We start from the raw sequence: 24,544 nt of genomic DNA on the forward strand, positions 1-24,544 counted from the left end.
TCACCATCAGTTCCAGCTTATCGACCTCCGCCTCCATGTTGAATAGTTGACATTCCTCAGACCGCGGCAGTGCTTAAGCCGCAAACCGTGCTAGCACTGAGAGTGCCTATTGGACAGCTGTCACTCAACGTCTCACGCTCATTGGTTCCCCTGCTTCACTGGTGCCCGCCCATTGGCGACTAAGTAACGCCCCTCCACATGAAACACCTTCTCCAGTTGGACAAAGACACAAAACGCCGCAGGAGGATTGGCTGCTGTATATACATATTTTTTTCCATTGGCTGCACGCTCATCTCTACTTTCAATTTCATAGCTAGGGCTCCGCAGAGAAGAGACTGCGATTGGTATAATCGGAATAAGAGCCAACCAATTACACAAAAGCTTCCACAAACAGCAGAAGGAACCTGTCACACCTTCTTAGGTCTCCGGCTTCCCCTCCCCTTCGCTCCCGCCTTCCACTTATTCATACAAGAAGCGCCTCAGCTTTCATTGGCCAGTGCGTGGTGACATCTTAACCAATCACAAACCAGACTGTGCTCCTACAGTACCCAGAGCGCGAATCGTGAAGAGACCTTGGCTACGATTGGTCCCTGCGTGATAAGGTTTTAATTTTGAATTGTTCTACATGGCGAGGGAGAGGCCACTACCCGGACTCCATCTAATCCCGAGCTCTTAGACTAGTAAGTGCAGGGAGATCTTCCTTCGGTAGCTGGGCCTGTTGCTGCTTGTGTTCTTACAATTTACGGAGGTGGGGATTTTGGCTGTACTTGGGGAGATACAGCCGGGAAGAGGACGTTTGAGGGTGGGTAAGAAGTGCTCGGCTTGGCTCCATCCTAACCATACTTGCATTTAATTAACGCTCTGCAAAATATGTTTTGGAGCAAAGCGTCAACCTTCCTTTTGCACGTTCCTTTAGATCTTGCTGTTCACTGTTGTCCGGAGACCAACAGTATCTGCATAACTTGGGCGCTTGTTAACAATGCAAATTATCGGGCTCCACCCAGACCCACTGAATCATAATATGCATTTTAACAAGATCCCCCACCCCTAGTGATTCTTATGGACATTAAAGTTTGAGAATGTACATTTCTTGATAGCGAGTATTACTATGTTCCTTGATAAGCTCTTAATGTTGTCTAACGTTTTGTGAGAGTGTCAATTTTAAAAGTGTCCCCTGTTTGTTTGTGCCTAATAATACTGTGCTGGCTACATTTTAGGGAGCTGCAATCTCGGTAGAGAAACAAGACAAAAACTAAAAAAGCAATGTTGCACAGTGTAAAACAAAATTTAATACAACCAAGTACCAGAAATAGCCCTATGAATGTTCAAGAGTAATGAACTGGTAAAGGAAATTGATAAATTGAATGAAAGCTGCTTACGGAAAAGTGTAAGAAACCTCCATAAAAATGTGTTTTTATGAAGAGGGTAAAGAAATGCAATTTTTATCTTCGTTGCTGTCACAGTTTTGGAAGTACCCCCTGACCAAAAGCACTTCTCGTATCATAGGATGAAGTTTTAATAGAAGCAGCAGTGCCAACTCCTGCAGAATACTATAATTCTTAGCCTATTATTTATTTCACCTTCCTACTGGAAATAGTTTTGGAGCCATCCTTTAACCATATATAGGAGTGGCATGATTTGAAGAACTTAAAAACCTCCCTCACTGAGAGATTTTTCAAAATTTAATTGTATTAAAGCATATTCCTTAACTAAAAAAGAGACCACTTGTTAGCAAACACTTAGCGGGAATGATTTATTTCATTCATTTGTTGAAATTATTTAGTGCCTGCTGCATTCTTGGTCCTGGGGAAACAAAGTTGAGTAAAATTTATCCTAACCTTAAAAAGCTCACAGTCCAGCTGGGTGGCAAGCATGCAAACACAAATGCTATAATAAGAATGTGTATAAAATGCTATGGAAGCAGAAAAGAGATGACATTTTCATCCAGTATAAATTCCTTACGGATAGAGACTATGTTGGCCTTGTTTGGAATTGTATCCCAACACCTACCACACCTACCTACCATGGTGGATTATCAGCACTCAACAAATATCTGTGAGTAAAAATAACAGCATCTTGAAGGTTATATAAGTTGACTTGAAGGAGGATACCCCAAGCAGGGGGAAAGGCTATAGAAAGTATATTATAGAAAGTATTTGGTGTTTGCCATACCTGAAGTACAAACTGTTTCCTAATCACTAGAAGAGATGAGGCTGCAAAGGGCCATCAGACTAAATTGTGACAATCTTTTTTTTTTTTTTTAATGTTTATTTACTTTTGAGAGAGACAGACAGAGCATGAATGGTGGAGGAGCAGAGAGAGGGAGACACAGAATCCAAAGCAGGCTCCAGGCTCCGGGCTGTCAGCACAGAGCCCCACGCAGGGGATGGGGCGAACGCTCTAACCCACAAACTGCAAGATCATGACCTCAGCCAAAGTCTGACGCTTAACTGACTGAGCCACCCAGGCGCCCCTAAATTGTGACAATCTTTAAAAAGTATCTTAAGGGAAAAAAAAAAAAAGTATGGTAAGGAACCTGGGTGGCTCAGTTGGTTAAGTGTGGATACTCTTAATCTCAGCTCAGGTCATGATCTCACCATTCCTGGGATCTCCATCTGCACTGGGAGGGGCGCTTAGGTGGTTCAGTCAGTTAAGCGACCAGCACTTCATCTCAGCTCAGGTCTTTTTTTTTTTTTTTTCTTTTTTTAGTTTATTTCTTTATTTTGAGAGAGAGAGAGCACGTGAGGAGCAGAGAGAGAATCCCAAGCAGACCTCACAGTGTCAGCACAGAGCCCAATGCAAGGCTCGAACTCAAGAACGGTAAGATCACCACCTGAGACAAAACCAGAAGTGTGTCCTTGGCCTGAATGAGCCACCCAGAGCCTCCTCATCTCAGGTTTTTATCTCAAGGTCGTGAGTTCAAAGCCCGCTTTGGGCTCTACACTGGGCAAGAAGCCTACTTAAAAAAGGAGGGGGTGGGCAGGGCCCCTGGGTGGCTCAGTTGGTTAGGCATCCGACTTCGGCTTAGGTCAGGATCTCATGGTTAGTGAGTTCCAGCCCTGCATGGGGCTCTGTGCTGACAGCTCAGACTCTGGAGCCTGCTTTGGATTCTGTGTCTCCCTCTCTCTGTGTGTCTCTTCCCAGCTCACACACAGTCTCTCTCTCTCTCTCTCAAAAACGAATAAATTTTAAACAAATTTTTTTTTTACTAAAAAAAAGGGATGGGGGCGCCGGGGTGGCTCAAGTCAGTTAAGCATCCGATTTCAGCTCAGGTCATGCTCTCACAGTTGATGGGTTTGAGCCCCTCATAAGGCTCTGTGCTGAGAGCTCAGAGCCTGGAGCCTGCTTCAGATTCTGTGTCTCCTCTCTGCTCCTTCCCACTTGCACTCTGTCTCTCTCTGCCTCTCAAAAATAAAAAAAAATGTTTAAAAATTAAAAAAAAAGATAACAAATAACAATTAGCAAATTTAGGTGAATAGTATACGAGTATATTTTTCCGGAATAAATATGATCTTTTATTTTTTCTTTTTATATTTTCAATTTATTTTTTTATTGAAGTATAGTTGGCACACAATGTTACATTTGTTTCAGTTGCTGACATATGCGTATTAATTATACCATCATAAATTTGTCAGGGTTTGAAATTTTTCAAAATAAAAAAAGTAAGAGAAAATAGACTACAGCAAAAATCTAAAATGGGAAAGATGGCAAAAGCAACTGAACTTAGAAGACAGAAAGAGGAAGGACAGGATGAATGAATCACATAAATATTTCAAATTCATGTATATAAGTATATATAATACATATTATATATTTTATTCTATAATGGATCTCATTTCCTCATCCACCTTTTTTTTGTGGGTGGTAGTACATATTGTTTTTAATCAACCTTAAAGTCTTTTCAAAACAAGGCAGGTAAAAAGGAAGGAATAGTAGTTTTCAATAAAAAAGTAGGAAAAATGCTTTGAATAATCTTAAAAAAAAAATGAGCTTCTATCTAGTGTTAGTAGTTGGAATCCTGCTTAGTCCAGCAAAAAGAATTTGTATGTCTCATTACTTTTCTGGAAAGGGACAAGTATATGTGTTTTAACCTAGGAAGACTGTTGCAGATTATTTCAGGCAATTATCCTCTACAGAACATCTACTAATGCTTTTATTAAAGCAATGATAATAAAACAAACTTTAGCATGAGTTCTGTGTCTTGTTTGATTTAGGAATTCTTTAACTTTCATTTTTTAAAAGAACAGTTATCACTTTTGAATGGAACACTAATCTAGGAATTATCTCAGACGGAACCTTTTTACCTTGACAGATTTGACATATTCTCTCAATTCTCTGCATGTGCCGATTACTGTGTTTAATTAAAAGGTTATTAGAGTAACAATGACTCAGAGCCCAGGGGACACACACACACACACACAGAAGAGAAAGGAGAAAATATGATTTAGTTCCTAGATTTTTTTTTCATTGAAAACTTATCTCCAAAATGATATACATCAGCTTATATAGGACTCTTTAGAAATTTGAATGAATGGGCATTGGTAAAACCACCAGAAAAGGGCTAGAAAGAGATGGCTCAGTTTCAGAATGGTGGTACTCTATTTTTCTAGCTAATAATATACACCAGAGGGGAGCCTGGGTGGCTCAGTCGGTTAAGCAGCCAACTTTGGCTCAGGTCATGATTTCATGGTTGGTGGGTTAGAGGCCTGCTTCGGGCTCTGTGCTAACAGCTCAGAGCCCAGAGTCTGCTTCGGATTCTGTGTCTCCCTCTCTCTGTCCCTCACCTGTTCATGCTCTCTTCTCTGTCTCTCAAAAATAAATAAACATTAAAAACATTTTTGGCAGGGGGGCACCTGGGTGGCTCAGTCAGTTAAGCGTCCAGCTTCCACTTAGGTCATGATCACATAATTTGTAGGTTCAAGCCCCACATCAGGCTCAGTGCTGACAGCTCAGAGACTTGGGTCTGCTTTAGATTCTGTTTCCCTCTCTCTTTGTCCCTCCCCACTTGCACTCTCTTTGTCTCTCAAAAATAAATAAACATTAAATTTTTTTTTATTTTTTAATACAAATATAATATATACCAGAGATTAACTGTCGAATGCAAGACTTATTATAGTTAGAAACAAATAGCAGTTCTCTAAATCATCTCTTTATAATCCTGACTCCCACTTGCCAAAGGCAATTACTATCCATTCTTATAATTGTTTCTGTTGTCATTCTTATAATTGTTTCTGTTGTTTACCTCCATGATTCTAAAAGACATGCTTACAATACTATTTTTCTTCCTTTTTTCTTTCCTTCCTTCCTTCTTTCCTATTTTCCTTCCTTCCTTCTTTCCTTCCTTCCTTCCTTCCTTCCTTCCTTCCTTCCTTCCTTCCTTTCCTTCTTTCTCTTCAGTATTAAACACTTATATAAATTAGAAAACTACTGATTTCCACTTTCTCTCCTATCTTCACAATATACCTATACCGTGTTTTTGGCTAAATAAACAATCAGTGGCTTTGCTACTAAATACTGTGTAATAGCTGAACATATAAGTGTTACTATGATTACATTTTTTTCTTTTATAACTTTTTTCCTACTCATTTTTAAATGCCATTTTAAAAGCATTTATCAATAATTTGGCCCCAATTTTACAGAAGAACAGTAAACTCAGCTCAGAAAGGTCAATACACTAGGTAATTTATTGATTTCCCTTTTTTTTCCTTAGAGACAATGTTACTGAAGCCTGCTATCGGTCTTGCTCACTTCACTGGCTGTGGGTGCTCTAAGACAGGAATTAGCAAACTACAGTTTTTGTAGATCCCATGAGCTAAGAATGTTTTTTTTACAATTTGTAATAGTTGAAGAAAAATCAAAAGAAGAATATTTTGTGACACCTGAAAATTATATGAAATTCACATTTCAGTGGCAATAAATAAAATTTATTGAAAAAATTTATTGGTACACAGCCATACTCATTTGTTTTAAGTACTGTCCATAGCTGTTTGGATGCTACAGTGGCAGAGTTGAGTGGTTATGGTAGAGACCAGGTGGCTTACAAAGCGCAAAATATTTATTATCTGGCCCTTTACAGAAAAGGTTTGCTGACTCCTGCCCTAGGCCTGCTTCAAAGCTGTCTTCCAATGACTTCTGGCCACTATTAACCCTGGAAATTGCCACTGTTTATCTTAATGCTGTCCTCACACTTGACTAAAAGTGTGACCAGTTATAAAATTCCAGGATGGAAAACATTTCCTTCAGAAGTGTGGCTGTTGAAGTCTGATGCCATTCTATTCTCAGACCTCTGTATCTATACTGTTTTTTTATCTCATGAAGCCTTTAATTTTTTTTTTTAATGTTTATTTCTGAAGGGGAGAGAGACAGCGTGAGTGGAGGAGGGGCAGAGAGAGAGAGACACACACACACACACACACACACACACACACAGAATCTGAAGCAGGCTCCAGGCTCTGAGCTGTCAGCACAGAGTCCCGACACCGGGCTCGAACTCACAAACTATGAGATAGTGACCTGAGCTGAAGTCAGATGCTCAGCCGCTCAACCAGCTGAGCCACCCAGGCGCCCCTCATGAAGCCTTTAGAATATCCTCTTTATTTTTGTGATGATATGCCTCAGTGTGGATCTTCTTTTGTTATACTGAATGGACCATTTCAAACAGAAAATTCAAGTCTTTCAGTTCTAGGGAATATTTCTGTATTGTTTATTTGATAAAATTCTCTCCATTCCTCTGTTCTCTCCTAACACTTTTATCTTCCAACTGTTGTATTACATTTTTAAAATTTCTACTGCTTTTAATTTTTAAGAGTTTTTTTCATCCTTCTTGTTTCATGAATACAGTTTCTCTCTTTCTTTTTTTTTTTTTTTTTAGTTTATTTATTTATTTGGAGAGAGAAAGGCAGAGGGAGAGAGAATCCCAAGCAAGCTCCATGCTGTCAGTGCAGAGCCCAACGCCAGTCTCAATCTCATGAACCATGAGATCATGACTAGAGCCGAAATCAAGAGTCAGACACTTAACTGACTGAGCCACCCAGGTGTCCCTGCAATATCCCACTTTCTGAAAATTTTTAAGTTTTCTTCTGCTTCCTATATTCTTTCCATTTCCTCTGAAATGGAAATACTTTTATTTCCCCTCTGTTTATTTTGGTCTTTGTCTTTCATGTTAGAGACTTTCCTAAAGTGATTCATGATCTTTGGCTATTATATGTCAGAGGAAGTCACAAAAAAAAAAAAAAAAATTGGAAGCTCAAAGTACAGTAGGTGGATATTATCAACTTGTGTGATACCACAGTGGGTAAATGATCAACCACTTAGCCATTTTGGGGAGATCCTAAATGTCAGTATCTGTAGGTCCTCTTTTGGGGGGTAGCCAATTTCCCTGGAGAGGAATCTTCTCACCTCCTGCAAGGGAAATGAAAGGTATGGGGGTTTGAGTCATGAAATTAAAATCAGTGGCCTGTGTTCTGGGAGCTGAGCTGAGGAAGGGAATTAAAAGTCTCACTTTTGGGGCGCCCGGGTGGCTCAGTCGGTTAAACATCCGACTTCAGCTCAGGTCACGATCTCACAGTCTGTGAGTTCGAGCCCCGCGTCAGGCTCTGGGCTGATGGCTCAGAGCCTGGAGCCTGCTTCCGATTCTGTGTCTCCCTCTCTCTCTGCCCCTCCCCCGTTCATGCTCTGTCTCTCTCTGTCCCAAAAATAAATAAACGTTAAAAAAAAAATTTTTTTTTTTTTTTTAAAAAGTCTCATTTTTGAGTTCAGGATTGTCCCCTACCTGCTGTATGATGATACACACATGACTCTGCTATTGCTATGGCTGATGGCCCACAATTCAACACCCCTATGGTTCAACTTCTCCATAGAATAAACCTATCCATCTTTACAGGAGAGAACATAAATGCCAGGAGCTGCCTGGCTACCAGGACTGGGAGACAGACTCCAGAGGCCTATCCAATCCTTATAATGACTTAATTAAACCTATTTTAACCCCACCCTACACTTTAAAAGGTGCTAAGTACCTTCAAGTCCAGAATCTTCTTAAAGTTTCTACAAATTATCTTGCTTCCAGTTGGCTTCCCTACCACCGGCCGTCAAGCCTCACCTCTCTTCTACTCTGCCAAGTCATTTACCATTCATCCATCTCCTTTCCATTTTCCATAATTTAGTCAACATTCATCATCTGTGATAGTCTGTTCCCATTCTTTGCTTCATGGGTTTATAATTTCTTTTTTATTTCTTTACTGACTTTTTGTTTTTTTTAAGATTTTATTTTTAAGTAACCTCTACACCCAACGTGAGGCTTGAAATTCTGACCCTGAGATCAATCATCATATGCTCAACTTAACTGAGCCAGCCAGGTACCCCTATAATGTTCTTTCTTGTAAATTTCATATACAGCTGATTTTCAGAGAATACTATTGTTGATTTTTACCGATTTCTTGTATCTGTAGCCAACCTATGGTTGCAATTTATAAACAAGTATAGTCCTAATAGGAATGTCAGTTGATATTTTCATTTATTATTCTATAGAATAAGATAAAGTGAAACACAAAGATTTCTTTGGAACTTTAATTGTATAAGCAACTTTGATGAATCAAATACTAGTTTTCAAATACTGGAACATTTCTCAATTTTTTAATGCTATTCACAATATAACAATTACAGACAAGATATGATTTTAAATTTAATCTGCATTATTAACATTTTCTTTATCACTTTCTTAACAATCAACAACATAATGAATCAAGCCCTGATTTGTAATGTTGTTGTTTTTTAAAAAATTTTAATGTTTATTTTTGAGGTGGGGGTGGCGGGGGGTGGGGGAAGAATCAGAGAGAGGGAGACAGGATCCAAAGCAGCTCTGCACTGACAAGAGAGAACCTTATATGGGGCTATAACTCACAAACCTTGAGATCATGGCCTGACCTGAGCCTAAATTGGTTGCTTAACTGACTGAGCCACACAGGTGTCCCTGTAGTGTTTTTTAATATTCGTTGTGTAAATACTCCCATCATAGGCAATTTCAGGTTTTCAGTATGAAGTCATTGAATATGGGGTTGGACAGAAATGAACATTCTATAGCATTTTCACTATATAGATACAATAAGGTGAATAACCTCAAAAGCATAGATAATAGTAAAATCATTAGAAAGTGATGAGTTTTGCATCATATTTATTACCATTTTAAATATAAATTATATAATTATAAGATTATATAACTTAATTTTAATGGTGGATGTGTTTAACAACTAACTCACAGATTTCCTGAAACCGTAACAGTTGATGCCAATCCCAGCACACCACTGGAGTGGAGATAAAGGTATAGAGCCAAGTTTAAATGAGAATGTCCAGCTCCTTTCTTTAAAATCTATTTTTATAACTAAGGGATTGGTGAGAATAAGGGAAAAAAGAGGCAGGAGGCCAGTTCTCTGTGTCAGTGTGATGTCTAACAAAAGACATCAAAGGGAGAGAGGGAACAGAAAGGGGAGGGCTGTGTAGAGGAGGGCAGATAGAAAACAAGGAAGAGGAGTTTACCATGGAAGTCTCAGGTTCTGGGGATTTCAACCAGTGAACTCTGCACCTTAGAGAGAGGTTCCCAGTGACATTTCTCCATAGAAAGTTGTGGGCATGAGTTTGATGAGGTTTAATCTTCTTTTCAGGCAACCACAAGATTGCCGCTTCCTCTGAGGCTTCCCTAAACTTCTTAATTCAGAGTATTTGTGTTATTTTAAGTTTGTTTAGAAAAAAATCAATCAATCCTTTAGCCATCCTTTGTATTTAACAATGCTTGCTTGGCCTTCTTTTATTATTTCATCAGGAAGGAGAAGTGATATAATAAAGGTGAAGTCAGCTAAGTATTTTTCAGTGTGTCTCCCAAGCCTCTAAGAACAATTAAGGAAACACTGTTAGTTTGAGCCCTGGCATCAATTCAATTAAGATGCTATAAGGAAACTTTACTCCTGGAAGAGCTGTTGATAATATGCACTGTCACCCATTGCCTTTGGGGGTGCCCTCTGAAAGTCCAAAGCTCTTAGAACTACAGTAAGCCGCTTCTGGGTTTTTACAATCCACAGCGGGTAAAAGGCTGGGTTTCTTCAACCAGTGCAATCTGAGAGCTGAGCAAGCCTAGAACTGCATACCAATTATTGAAAGGTTACTGGGTGAACAAAAGTGGAATGAATGTGTATTTTAAAGGCCAATTGTTCCTATTCAAATGTAAGTTTGAAAGGACGGAGGCCCAGCCCTTGAGACCATTTTTATTTCTGCTACTTGAATAAAGACATCTTTGTTCTTCAGGTAGCAACAACTGAAACCAGCAAAGCCCTTCTTCTCATCAAACTAGCTCTGACTTAATTTTCCTCAGAAAAGAATCTAGATTAAAATCTACCACTAGATGGTGTTTTAAAATGCTTTAAAATAAATGTTTTAAAGCACCCATGTCTTAGATTTGGGCTAACTTATTACATTGTATATCTCCTATTTAATCTACTGTTGCATGATAGAGTGTTAGAAAGAACATGGTCTTTGTAGACTTACTTATATACTGCTTTACATTGGGCAAATCATCTAATCTTTCTATGTCTCAGTTTACTTTTTTTTTTACTTTTTTTTTAACGTTTATTTATTTGTGAGACAGAGAGAGACAGAGCATGAACAGGGAAGGGTCAGAGAGAGGGAGACACAGAATCGGAAATAGGCTCCAGGCTCTGAGCTGTCAGCACAGAGCCCGACGCGGGGCTCGAACTCACAGACCATGAGATCATGACCTGAGCCGAAGTCGGACGCTTAACCGACTGAGCCACCCAGGCGCCCCTGTCTCAGTTTACTTTTATGTAAAAATAGGAATAAAAATCATCTTCCCCAGGGATAAAATCTTGCAGGATTTATTCAGTGAAGAGTCACTGAAAAAATGTATGTGAAGGTGCATAAAAGTAAGTGGACATTCAATGGTTAAATTTGTTTCTTCCACTACCTACTCTACCTATCACAGTGGATGCTCAGTAAATGTTACTGGTAAAGAATCTTCTTTTAATACCAACTAGAGCCGTTTTCTCTGTTATATAAGAAAGGGAAATACACTTGACTTAATGAAGAAAAGCAAGACAAGCAAAACAAAATTAGAGAGTAATATAATGCCAAAGCTGAGTCTCTCTAAAGATACTTCAAATCTGGGTTTAAATTTTTCTTCACTTCAGGGGACTTCCAGGATGCTAGTAGCAATGTATTTCCTAACCACGGTGGTTGGTTACAAGGATGTGTTCACTTTGTGATAATTCATTGAACTGTACTGTTAAGATTTGTGCATTTTCTATATGTATATATAATTCTAAAATAAAAAATGTAAAAAATTTTTTTCTGTACAGAAATCATGCCCAAGTTCAAGCAACGAAGAAGAAAGCTAAAAGCCAAAGCCAAAAGATTATTCAAAAAAAGAGAAGTCTCTCACTTTCAGCCCAAGCTAATTATACCTCCTCCTCAGCTACCCTCACCAGAAAGGTAAGGTTTAAATAAAGAACAGAGGGGTGCCTGGGTGGCTCAGTCGGTTAGACGTCTGGCTTCGGCTCAGGTCACGATCTCACAGTCCGTGAGTTCAAGCCCCGCGTCGGGCTCTGGGCTGATGGCTCGGAGCCTGGAGCCTGCTTCCGATTCTGTGTCTCCCTCTCTCTCTGCCCCTCCCCCGTTCATGCTCTGTCTCTCTCTGTCTCAAAAATAAATAAACATTAAAAAAAAAAAATTAAAAAATAAAGAAAGAAAGAAAGAAAGAAAGAAAGAACAGAAAAAATATTAAAAATCTAATCTATTAAGGATAGGGTTGATGTTGAAAATGTTGGGGTTCAGATCCAATGGCCAAGAAAGAATTCTTGAGACCTCTTAAGTGCAAAAAGATGGCTTAATTAAAGCACAGGGACAGGACCCATGGGCAGAAAGAGCTGTACTGAGGTTGTGTTGGGTGACAGATTGTATACTTTCAAGTGGGGAGGGAGTTAGGGATAGCATAAGTCTCTAAGGAATTTGGAGGCAAGGTTTCCAGGACCTTGAGGGGCTAGCTGCTGTTAGGATAAAGTCATTTACTAACTGTCTAGTAAAACCTTAGTCGTGAGACCTTTAGATGTTTATCGGTGGGCAATATGTTTGGAGAATGATTGCTAACATATATCTTGGGGGAGTAGAGATAAAGGAAGTTTCCAAAGGGATTTTCATATGCTAAAGAAGATTTATAGGATCCTGGGAGGTCAGGATAATATTAAGCTAAAATTGCTTTTTGCCCAAAGTGTCAATATCGAAGCAGCTGAGCTCCCAGAGAAAGGTCACTGTATTTCAAGAACTTGTCAATGGGCTGTAGGCAAGATGAAAATCTAATTTTTCATTTGCCTTTGTTTCCCATATCAGAATTACCAGATTTAGCAAATAAAAACACAAAATGCCCAATTAAATTTGAATTTCAGATAAACAATAATTTTTTTAATATTGTACCATGCAACATTTGCAATATACTTATATTACAAAATTATTCATCCTTCATCTGAAATAAAATTTTCACTGAGCATCCTGGATTTTATGTGGTGAACATAGTTCAAGAGTAAAAATCACAGAATTGTATTGGAGATGCACAGATTGACTATTTTCTTCTTCCCTAGTCAATTTAATTGTATAAATCTGCTAAGTGATGAAAGAGGGGTATAGGACTAGAATTTAAATCTTAGTTTTGGTTTGGTCAATTATTCTCTGGGACTTAGGTTTAGATGTGCTATTGAAAGAGGCTCTTAAGTCATAGGAATCCTAGGATACTGAGTTTCAAAATAAAATACTTTATATATTTTGTTGTTATAACTCTCTTTACAGAAAAAAATTTTAAATAAACAGGCCCTCAAAAAGCATTAATCATGATATTATCCTAACTCTTCTCTATCTCTCTTGAATATTAAAAACAGCCCCTAGCTGGTCTTCCTGCTTCTGCCCTTGCCCTCTGCAGCATATTTCAACACAGTAGTCAGAGTGAGTCTGTTAAAAATCATGTCAAATTGCCCCTCTGCTTAAAACTCTCCAGCGGCTTTTCCTGGCTTAGTTGGAAGAGCATGTGACTCTTGATCTTGGGGTCCTGAGTGCAAGCCCCATCTTAGACATAGAGATTACATTTCATTAAATCATATATACATACATACAAATATACATACTCTCCAATGTCTTCCTCTCTCAGAGTAAAAATTAAAATCCTTTGTTTGACCTACTAGGCCTTTATGATCTGACTTTGACATTATCTCCTAATCCCCTACCTTCAGTTTCTCCACCCTAGTCATCCTGGCCTCCTTGCTGTTCCCTAGACACCTCAGACAAGCTGCCATCTCAGGGCCTTTGCCCTTACTCTTACCCTTGCCTGGAATGCTCTTCTCCCAGATATTTGTATTGCTGACTTCTCCAATTTTTTTTTAAATTTTTTAAAAAATGTTTATTTATCTTTGAGAGAGACAGAGACAGAACGCGAGTGGGTTAGGGGCAGAGAGAGAGAGGGAGACACAGAATCCGAAGCAGAATCCAGGCTCTGAGCTGTCAGAACAGAGCCCGACACAGGGCTCGAACCCACAAACCGCAAGATCATGACCTGAGCCAAAGTCGGACGTCGGACGCTCAACTGACTGAGCCACCCAGGCGCCCCTCCAATTTTTTTTTTTTTTTTTAAGTAGGCTCCATGCCCAAAGTGGGGCTTGAACTCATGACCATTGATCCATTGATCAAGAGTCACATGCTCAGGGCACCTGGGTGGCTCAGTTGGCTCAGCGGCCAACTCTTGGTTTCAGCTCAGGTCATGATCTCATGGTTTGTGAGATCAAGCCCTGTGTCAGGCTCCCTAATGACAGCTGACAGCTCCTAGCTTGCTGGGGATTCTCCCTCTCCTCTCTCTCTCAAAATAAATAAATAAAGTAAAAAAAAAAAAACAGAGTTGCATGCTCTGCCACTGATCCAGCCAGACACCCGTGTTGCTAGCTTCTTTACTTTGTTAAGGTTTTTTTTCTCAAAAGTCATCTTCTCAGTGAGACTTCAATGCCCACCCTACCTACAATTTCACCTCCACCCAATGTTTCTCTCTTGATATATCCTTTTCCTTACAGTATTCACTAAATAGCAACCCATATGTATTATTTACTTACTTTTACCTTTCTTTCATGACATGTAAGTTCAGTGAGGGCAGGGTTTCTATCTATTTTGTTCATTACTGAATTCCTGATGCCTCTCTCTTTTTTTTTTTAATGTGTATTTATTTTTGAAAGAGAGAGACAGACCATGAGCAGGGAAGGGGCAGAGAGAGAGAGGGAGACACAGAATTTGAAGCAGGCCCCAGGCTCTGAGCTGTCAGCATAGAGCCTGATGCAGGGCTTGAACTCATGAAACATGATGAACCATGAGATCATGACCTGAGCTGAAGTCGGACACTTAACCGACTGAACCCCCAGGTGTCCCCCTGATGATGCCTCTTTATTTGCTATTTATTTTATTTATTACAATCTATTTGCTTTACAAAATAATTTGTGGATCTCAAAACTCTAGAATTTAATGCAGAATTTGGCTTTAGGTAGGTGGGCTCTGCTCCTGAGTCATATTATATAAAACTAGCTTGTTCTTTAACCAGAAGCTGTTACTCCAACTCAGGAGTTTTTTATTTGTTTGGTTTTGTTTTTCCTACAGAGTGGTTACTCCTTCAGCAGATATACCCCTTAGCAGAAGCTGGCTAAGATCATCCTGGAACTTCAAATTTCCCAATATCAAAGATACAGTAAAACTTTGGACAAATAGAGTGTGGTCTATATACAACTGGTGCCAGAACTGCATGGCCCAGGTATGGGTTTGACATACCTATTTTCAGCAATATGGTTTTTCTACATATTTGGTGTGTATGTTCACATGTGTGTATGCTCAGGTCAGCACAACACTCAGGCCAAGCTCAGGTAAGATGAAATTATGAGGTCATGTATGCCTTTGCTTCTGTAAAACATACATCAAACCACTTTCTTGTCTCTTTTTTCCTGTCTTTATCATGCTGCTTATAGAATTCAGCCTTGTTTATTTTTTTAATTTCAGAGTTTAGAAGTGTTGAAAGACACCATCTTTCCATCCCGTTTCTGCCACCGAGAACTTCACAGTCTGAAACAACGGTTTTGCATTTTAGAAAATCAATTATCCAAGCTCCAGGAAACTCTGAAGGTTGGTATTGGGTTTTATTTTGTTTTTAAGTTTTATTTATTTATTTTGAGAGAGAGAGAGAGAGCAGGGGAGGGGCAGAGAGAGAGGGAGAAAGGGAAAATCCCAAGCAGTCTCCATGCTGTCAGTACAGAGCCTGATGTGGGGCTCGAACCCACAAACCGTGATACTATGACCTGAGCTGAAATCAAGACTCAGCCACTTAATCGACTGAGCCACCCAGGGGCCCCTGAAGGTTGGTACTGTTAAATAAAAAAGCAATCCAGAATTAGGGAAGGAGGGCAGGCGTTATCCCCCATAGAAATTCCATTATGCTTTTACCAGAAGGAGAGATGGGTATAAGTAAGTGCTAATCTTGGGCCTGTTTGTCCTCAGATCCATTCCTTAGGCTTCAAGGCTCTGTTCTGTACTGCAGGGGGCTAACCGCACAGGCTGTATTTCCCGAGCTCCATGTCACCTGGTTCCTGGTTGTGCTGGGCTAATGGGAGACATTGATGAGAGACTAGAGCTGGAGGGGAGGTGGGGTGTTTTGCCTCTTCATTCTCTGCACTGGGCAATTTCTCCAGTGATGGTTGATGTTGTCTCTCTCACTCTAGCTTGCTCCAGGTAAGTCTACCTGTTTCTTGATTCTCTGGATTAACCCACCTCCAGAGATCTGGTTATACTGCTCTTCCCTTTGTCCCTCCAGCCTCAGGGTATTCAATGGCTTTCTACTGTTGCTAATCTCTGGGCTGCCTCAGTGTCCCCCGTGTGCTTTTCAGCTCATTCATCATCAGTGTAACCAACTGCCTACATTATATTCTTCCTCTCTTATTTATTTATTTTTATTTATCCCCCCCCCCCCCCCCGCTTTTAAATACTCGGGATGATTCTATTTCCTTGACTGATATAGGCAGAAAAAAATTATAAATATCCACTCTCTCCAAACTCCCCTAAGCAAGGCCCTTACTTTCAACATCTAAAACTCAAAAAATAAACATTGCACTTACTGTTTTGGAGTGAAACTTCTGGGATTACAACCCTTCTCCCAGAATTTATACCTCAAAATGAATTAGACAGAGGAAGAAAGGCAAATCACCTCATTCCTCTGGGCCTCAGTTTCCTCAGCTATAAAATGAGGATGATATCATCTATAGCGGGCTGAATTGATGGCCTCCAAAAGATCTGTCCAAGTCTTAATCCCTGGAACCTGTAAATGTTACCTTATTTGAGGAAAAGATCGTTACTCATGTAATTAAATTAAGGACTTTTATTTTTAAGAAATCTCTACACCCAGCATGGGGCTCAAACTCATGATCACAAGATCAAGAGTTGCATACTTTGCCAACTAAGCCAGACAGGCACCCCTTAAGTTAATGATTTGGAGATGAGGAGATCATAAACTGGTATCTGGGTGGACCCTAAATCCAATGATGAATGTCCTTATAAAAGAGATAGAGTAGAGCATGCACAGAGGAAAGGAGGAGCAGTGGGACCACAGGCAGAGATTGGAATGATATAGCCCCAAGCCCAGGAATGACCCCAGCTACCCAAAACAGGAAGAGGTAAGGAACAGATTCTTCCCTAGAGCATTGGGAGGTAGCACAGCCCTGCTGATGCCTTGATTTTGGAATTCTAGCCTCTAGCACTGAAAAAAATGAATCTCAGGGGCACCTGGCTGGCTCAGTCAGAAGAGCATGCAACTCTTGTTCTCAGGGTTGTGACTTCAATCCCCACATGGGGTGTAGTGATTACTTAAATAAATAAAACTTTAAAACACTGAATTTCAATTGTGTTAAGACACAAAGTTTGTGATAATTCAATACAGCAGCCATAGGAAACTAATTTCATTTGCAAGGGCTGCCATGATAAAGTAGCATGGTCCAGGTGGCCTATATAACAGAAATCTATTTTCTCACAGTTCTAGAGGCCAGAAGTTAACACCACAGTGTTGGCAGAGTTGGTTTCTTCTTAGGCCTCTCTCTTTTGGCTTGCCTTCTCACTGTGTCCTCAAATGGTCTTTTCTCTGTGCACACACATCCCTGGTGTTTCTCCTGTGTGTTCAAATTTCTTCTTTTTATAAGGACATCTGTCAAATTGGATGAAAGCCCACCCTAATAGCCTCATTTTAACTCAATCACTTCTTTTCTTTTAATGTGATTTATTTATTTTTGAGAGAGAGAGAGAGACAGAGCAAGAACAGTGGGAGAGGAGCAGAGAGAGGTTCACACAGAATCCGAAGCAGGCTCCAGGCTCCAAGGTGTCAACACAGAGCCTGACATGGGGCTCAAACTCACAAACTGTGAGACATGACCTGAGCCAAAGTCAGACAGTTAACCCAGTGAGCCACCAGGCACCCCTAACTTAATCATTTTAAAGGCTCTATCTCCAAAGTCATTCTGAGGTACTTGGATTAGGGCTTCAACATATGAGTTGGGAGGGGAGTAGGGGATACAATTCAGCTCATAACATTCATGTTCCATCCCCTTGGCCTTTTTATCAGTTCCTTGAGTATACTGTAGTCTTGGCTGCATTAAGTACTTTTGCCTCTGCCAAGAACTTTCTTTCCCCAGACCTTATCTCCCTTGAGACCTGGTAAGTCACAATTCATCCTTGAGATTATGGCTAAATATCACTCCCCAGGTTTCTCACTATTCATGATCACAGCACAATTCACTGTTTTCACTGAAGCATTATTTTGTTTTGTTCTGAGTATGTGTGTGTTTAATGTCTGTCTTCCTTACCAGACTGTCAGCTCCATGATATGACAAACAGAATTCACATTGTACCCATAGTGCCTGGCATATAGCACACACAAAACAAATACATGAATGAATAGATGAATGAATGAGTGAATGAGCTTGTGATAAATGAGAAAACATTATAAAACACATAGTGTGCTGAGAAAGCATTCAGTACATGGTAGCTATTATCTTGATGACTCTGAGCCTCAAGAACCAAATTAATCTGTTATTTATTTGCCAAATGTAATGTTTTCTTACAGGCTATCTTGGAAAATTCTTCCTGCCCAAACTGTGGTCAGACATGTCACATAAGTGGTAAACTTACAAATGTGCCTGCCTGTGCTCCAACCACCCCCGGAGAATCTAGAGCTGTACTTCCTCCCACGCTGCCACAGCCAGCCACCCATCTTCCTCCTCTTCCACCTCCGCCTCCACCCCCTCCACCTCCTCCTCTACCTCCACCTCCACCACCTGTAGCACCTTTGCTGCTCAGAAAATCCAGTCGCACTAAAGCACTTCAGGTAGGAAACAATCCAGTAATGATGTGTTTTGGTCAGTGTATAATGTAGGAGTAAAACAAGGCAGCCTTTAAAAAAAATTTTTTTTTCAATGTTTATTTATTTTTGAGAGAGAGAGAGTGCAAGTTGGGGCAGGGCAGAGAGAGAGAGGGAGACACAGAATCTGAAGCAGGCTCCGGGCTCTGAGCTGTCAGCACAGAGCCTGATGCGGGGCTCAAACCCACAAACCATGAGATAACGATATGAGCCCAAGTCTGGCACTTAACCGAACTGAGCCACCCAGGCGCCACCTCTGCCCTTTTTTTTTTTTTTTAATTTTTAAAATTTAAAATTTTTTTTAAGCAAGGCAGACTTTTAAGACTAAGCTAAGGCCCTTAAGAGGAAAGCCACATTTTTTTTCTGATTCCATATCTTAATTATGTCAATTATGTTTTTAAAAACTCAGACCCATAGGAACTCACAAAAGCTGGATTTAGAAATAAAAGTGATTTTTTTTTTAAGGATAAATGAATGAAACCCAGTAGACTGGAATATTCCTAATGGATTGTCATAATATCTTTTTACCAAAAGCAAAGCCACCCTGGGAAACCAAAGTAAGAACAGAAGATGGCTTAGTGAGTAAAGTCAGAATAAAGAGAAGTGATGGATCCTCAAGTATAATGTCATTAGACTGGAAGACCAGTCTCCATTAATTAGTTATCTGCCAAGGGGATCAGAATATTTGTGTATCACTAAGATAAACATGACCCTGTTTTAAAATCTGCTGGATTTTCACTACAGATGCATTTGGTTTAAAATGGCTGAGTTAAATAAATCCAGACCCTATTGTTATGTTTGCCATAATGTATACCTCTCTGACTACACATTCTTGTTCTATGGGAACTGAATCATCTTTTTAGGTAATTCAAGCAAAATTTCACTTTGATTTGAGGAACTCCTTTTTTTTTTTTTAATGTATATTTTTTTATTTATTTTCAGAGAGAGAGAGAGCTCGTGAGCTGGGGAGGGGCAGAGAGAGGGGGAGGGAGAGAATCCCAAGCAGGCTCCGCACTGTCAGCATAGAGCCAGAGGTGGGGCTCAATCCCACAAATCATGAGATCATGATCTGAGCTGAAATCAAGAGCTGGATGCTTAACCAACTGAGTCACCGTGGTGCCCCTGAGGAACTCCTTCAACCCCTGTCTTATTATAGTGACACCTGAGGAAGATGTATAGCTGCAGGGAACTAGCCCATCTCTTATGTACTATCAAAGCCTTACATTTTGATAAATACTTTGCAATAGCATTAGCATCCATGGGTACTGAAAACGTCATCATTTTTTATTGAATGGAAAGAATTTAATAGGCTCCTAGTGTAAATAAGCATTAATATTTAAATGAGTCTTTAAAAACTTTTTTTTAATGTTTATTTATTTTTGAGAGAAAGAAGGAGACAGAGTGCAAGTGGGGAAGGGCAGAAAAAGAGGAGACACAGAATCCGCAGCAGGTTCCAGGCTCTGAGCTGTCAGCACAGAGCCCGACGCAGGGCTCGAACTCATGACTCATGAGCTGAAGTCGGACACGTAACCAACGGAGCCACCCAGGCGCCCCATTAAATGAGCCTTTAAAAACTAGGTTTGGATTTGTATTTGACTAGATATCCTGGTTACAATCTGAATTGTAACCTCTCTATGTATTTTAAGGCTGGACCATTAAAAAAAGATGGACCCATGCAAATAACAGTTGAAGATCTACTGACTGTGAAATTAAAGAAGACACAGTGTTTTGATGAAAGGAAGAAGGTAAGATGTCACTGACCATACACATGGTCTTTCAGCTTTTAACCTGGTTGTCTCTTTCTGGAAAATAAGCATAAGTCTTATGTATAGAAGCCATTCTGTGGTAAGTATTTGATGTTTTGGGGTTTTTTTGGTTCAGCTAAGACAGCAGAAGAGAGGATTTATTGTACATGTGTTACATTCAGCCACAAATGAAAACAGAATTAGTCCCAAAAGTCACAGGTTCAGAGCAAAGGACCAAAAGACACTATTTTGGTATGAGCAAGGTGAGTCTCTCAAAAGTGGTCACTGCAACCAAATGGTGATGAATGTTCTAGATCCATTGAATCAAGCTCTAGAAAGTAGGCATGCAGTGCAACAATTGGTACCAGCATTCCTGGCCTCTGGCTTTCCTTATGTCTACACCTGTGGCTCCACGGGTGTACAAGCTAGTGGTTTACTTGGACCTCTGCCTCATCTTTCTTCTTTTATGCTTCAGCCAGCACATTTGCTTCTTCCTACACTTGGCTCTTTTGGAGCAGAGGTTTCCATGAGATGAAACCTCAATTCTATCTACCAACCATTAGTCTAAAGAGGTAGAGACATACTCTGAAGTTTTGGGATACAAGTTGAGTAGAATAGTAGATATATCTTACACATACTCAGCATCCAAATATTCATTGTTTCAGCATATTTATATTTTGAATGACATTTTTAAGTGTGTTTTGATACTGTCTCATTTTTTTATTTAAAGCTTGTATCATCACCAAAGACACGGAATCCACTAGTTACTGTCTCTGACCTGCAGCATGTCACCCTGAAACCCAACTCCAAAGTGCTATCAACTCGAGTTACAAATGTCTTAATGTAAGGAACTGTACTGTGTTGTGCTCTACTGTTACTTAAAAGAATGATTTTTTGCTTATCTCTAACTTTAAAAGTTATATATGCTCATTGTAGAAAAATGGAAATCCACAGAAAAGTTTAAAGAAGAAAACAATCATTCAAATAACCGTATGATTAAAGATAGTCACTGTTGGGGCGCCTGGGTGGCTCGTCGGTTAAGCGTCCGACTTCAGCTCAGGTCATGATCTCACGGTCCGTGAGTTCGAGCCCCACGTCAGGCTCTGTGCTGACAGCTCAGAGCCTGGAGCCTGTTTCAGATTCTGTGTCTCCCTCTCTCTCTGCTCCTCCCCTGTTCATGCTCTGTCTCTCTCTGTCTCAAAAATAAATAAACGTTAAAAAAAAAATTAAAAAAAAAAAAAAAGATAGTCACTGTTAACATATTATTGTTTAGCATTGTAATCTTTGTATAGGTGTCTACTCTATTATTTCCATTTCATGATGCTGTTTATTGTTAAGATACACCATTGATTTAATAGTGGGTTTGTGGGGGAGCACCTGGCTTGCTCATTTGGTAGAGTGTTACAAGTCTAGATCTCCGGGTCATGAGTTCAAGGCCCATGTTGGGCACAGAAGATTACTAAAAAAAAAATAGTGGATGGGGGAAAGAAATATTATCAAGAATTTTTTTTTATTATTCTTGAATATATTATTCTTGAAATATTATCAAGAATTTTAATTTTTTTTAATGTTTATTCATTTTTAATAGATGGAGACAGAGCACAAGTGGGATAGGGGCAGAGAGAGAGGGAGACACAGAATCTGAAGTAGGCTCCAGGTTCTGAGCTGTCAGCACAGAGCCAGATGGGGCGCTCGAACTCACGAACCATGAGATCATGACCTGAGCTGAAGTTGGACACTTAAATGACCGAGCCACCCAGGTGCCCCAAAATATTATCAAGAATTTTAGGAGCAGTCCAATTTCAGAAATAATAAGATATGAAAACTAGTATATCTTAGAATGAATGAAATGTGTGTGTGTGTATGCACTTGTTTGTGTACCTGTATATGATCATATTGTACATACAATTTAAGGCTTTTCCCATTTAATGTGTCAAGAACTTTCCTCATCTCATTAAAAATCAGTTTAAAGTTTTGGGGTTTTTTTTGTTTTGGGTTTTATGTTTTTTAGTTTGTTTATTTGTTTGTTTGTTTATTTAGAAAGAGTTGGAGCTAGTAGGGCAAGGCAGAGAGAGAGAGAGAAAGAGAATCCCAGGCAGGCTCCATGCTGTCGGCATAGAGGCTGATGTGGGGCTTGATCTAATGAACCATGAGATCATGACCTGAGCTGAAATCAAGAGTCAGACAATCAACCAACTGAGCTACCCAAGCACCCTAAAAATCAGTTTAAATCATCATTTTTGCTTCTTTAATATATGCAGTTCATTATATGTAAGCTTTATAGATAAACTCCTGTTTTGAGACATTTAGGTTGTTTATGATTTATTTCCACCTCTTCAGTGAACATCCTTGTCCATAATCTGTGTGCATAGCTGAGTTCCTCCCTAAGATGGAATCATAAATGTATAATTACTGAGGCAAGAAGTATTACTTATTAGGACGATTATATTGCCTTATGTTCCTATCAGCATCTACTGCTTTTTTTTTTTTTTTTTTTGAGTAGTTTCCATTCCCAAAGTGGGCCTTGAACTCACGATCCCAAGATCAAGAGTTACACACTCTACCAACTGAGCCAGCCAGGCGCCCCTCTACTGCTATTTTTTAATGTAACATAGAACTACTTTCTAGGATGTTGCCTGTAGAAATGACTGCTTTGCTTTGGGAAAAATGATAAAATCTGGAAAGCTCTAACTTTTATATTTTTATTTCATCAGTACTCCTGGTAAAAGCCAGATAGATCTGCGGAAACTACTTAGAAAAGTTGACGTAGAGAGGTAATACGCTCTCTTATCTTTATGCTTTCTAATCCACTTGAAAAATTGGCATATAACACAGCTTGTAATATTTTCATTATCTTTGCAGGAGCCCAGGTGGAACCCCACTTACGAATAAAGAAAATATGGATACAGGAACTGGACTGACTCCAGTAATGACCCGGGCCTTGAGGAGAAAGTTTCAGGTAAACCTTTAGGAAAAAAATAAAATTTTTCCTTTTCTTCAAAATCATTTATTTAGAATCATATTCTAAAGGATTTTTTTTTAATTTTTTTAATGTTTATTTATTTTTGAGAGAGAGAGAGAGAGAGACAGAGCATGAGCAGGGGGAGGGGCAGAGAGAGAGAGGGAGACATAGAATCAGAAGCAGGCTTCAGGCTCTAAGCTGTCAGCACAGAACCCAACGCCAGGCTCAAACCTGACACAGGGCTTGAACCCACGAGCTGTGAGATCATGACCTGAGTCAAAGTCAGATGCTTAACCAACTGAGCCACCCAAGAGCCCATCTAAAGGATTTTTATTTATTTATTTTGAGAGAAAGAGAGTGCATGTAAGTGAGTGGGGGAGGGGCAAAGAGGGAGAGAGAGAATCCCAAGCAGGCTCCGCACTGTCAGTGCAGAATCTCACGCAGGGCTCAAACCCACGAACCGTGAGATCATGACCTGAGCTGAAATCAAGAGTGGGATGCTTAAGCAACTGAGCCACCCAGGTGCCCCGACTGCTCTTCCATCCTTAAGGTGTGGCTTTTATCCTCATGGTGAAGAATGCCTATACCTCCTGAAGCCTGGTGTCCACATTCTAGGCAAGATAGGTGAAAGGCAAAGGGCAAAAGGGTGTGCTAGCTAAGCTACCCCTCATCAGAAGGTGCTATCCAGGAACTTCTGATTATGTGAAAGAAAGTGGGAAAAGTGGTTTTTAGAGTCTGGCTGCATTGGATTCTGTTAGTGAGGAAGGAGAACTGTGTTGGCCACAGGAACATGATTCATATTATAACTGGGACCTTTTTTTTTTTCCATAGATGGCTCACCCTAGAAGCCCAACTCAAACTCTGCCACTTTCTACAAACAGCTTTGATGAACAAAACTGATGTCAAGTCAGCCTGACTCCGTGTGATGATCCATAAGATACACAGATAAAATCACCCCAATCCTTTTTTTTAATACAGTAGAGTAGATATAAGTAATTATACTAATATATAATTCCATCTAAAGAATTAAAGTATGTGTGGAGCCCCCATACATACTATGATACAAAGTGAGTATTTGGATATTACTTAGTTTGCATGATCAATAAGAGAACAGATAGGAAAATGCAATCCCCAAAGTGATGTTGATCCTGGAATTACCCAATTAGATTGGAGAGGTTGTTCACATTTAACTAGATAACAGATTTGCATTCAATAGGTAGAGTTATGACATTAAAGTAAACTGGTCCCCATTCATCTTGCGTATCCTCAGGTAATTAAAAAGAAAAGTATTTCATCCCGTAACGCTAATGCATTCTCTAAGTGCTACAGACTTGATCAGTAAAAAAGTCTGATAGTAAACAGAAATCA

The 24,544-nt window shown here is 39.7% G+C and overlaps 2 protein-coding genes across 7 annotated transcripts in view; one reads left to right on the forward strand and one right to left on the reverse strand.

Moving 5' to 3' along the window:
• Positions 1-125, reverse strand: part of SKA2 (spindle and kinetochore associated complex subunit 2) — a 51,715-nt gene extending 51,590 nt beyond the window's left edge. Inside the window, exon 1 of one of the 2 annotated variants that reach the window (XM_058703264.1) lies at positions 5-125. In XM_058703264.1, coding sequence (XP_058559247.1) covers positions 5-37 — 33 coding nt within the window. In that variant the 5' untranslated portion in view covers positions 38-125. The remainder of the gene's footprint in view (positions 1-4) is intronic. The other variant, XM_058703265.1, reaches the window with a different exon arrangement.
• A 259-nt stretch (positions 126-384) lies between these two features.
• PRR11 (proline rich 11) lies at positions 385-24,544 on the forward strand. 5 transcript variants are annotated; one of them, XM_058703259.1, is made up of 10 exons: positions 385-680; positions 11,361-11,493; positions 14,680-14,830; positions 15,073-15,195; positions 18,176-18,436; positions 20,116-20,214; positions 20,945-21,057; positions 22,929-22,988; positions 23,077-23,173; positions 24,008-24,544. In XM_058703259.1, the coding sequence occupies exons 2-10, from the start codon at positions 11,366-11,368 to the stop codon at positions 24,074-24,076; spliced, it is 1,101 nt and encodes a 366-aa protein (XP_058559242.1). In that variant the 5' UTR covers positions 385-680; positions 11,361-11,365; the 3' UTR covers positions 24,077-24,544. The 5 variants fall into 5 exon arrangements, with proteins under 5 accessions (XP_058559242.1, XP_058559245.1, XP_058559243.1 ...); XM_058703262.1 differs by lacking the exon at positions 385-680 and adding an exon at positions 780-802; XM_058703260.1 differs by lacking the exon at positions 385-680 and adding an exon at positions 2,719-2,820.

The sequence above is a fragment of the Neofelis nebulosa genome, chromosome 16 (assembly GCF_028018385.1).
Source record: "Neofelis nebulosa isolate mNeoNeb1 chromosome 16, mNeoNeb1.pri, whole genome shotgun sequence".
NCBI lineage: Eukaryota > Metazoa > Chordata > Mammalia > Carnivora > Felidae > Neofelis > Neofelis nebulosa.

Excerpts from the sequence above, each read along its gene's own strand:
- PRR11 (XM_058703259.1), top strand. The coding sequence starts at position 11,366 with ATGCCCAAGTTCAAGCAACGAAGAAGAAAGCTAAAAGCCAAAGCCAAA. Across the intron at positions 11,494-14,679 it reads CAGCTACCCTCACCAGAAAG|AGTGGTTACTCCTTCAGCAG; the intron begins GTAAGGTTTAAA and ends TTTTTCCTACAG. Across the intron at positions 14,831-15,072 it reads GCCAGAACTGCATGGCCCAG|AGTTTAGAAGTGTTGAAAGA; the intron begins GTATGGGTTTGA and ends TTTTAATTTCAG.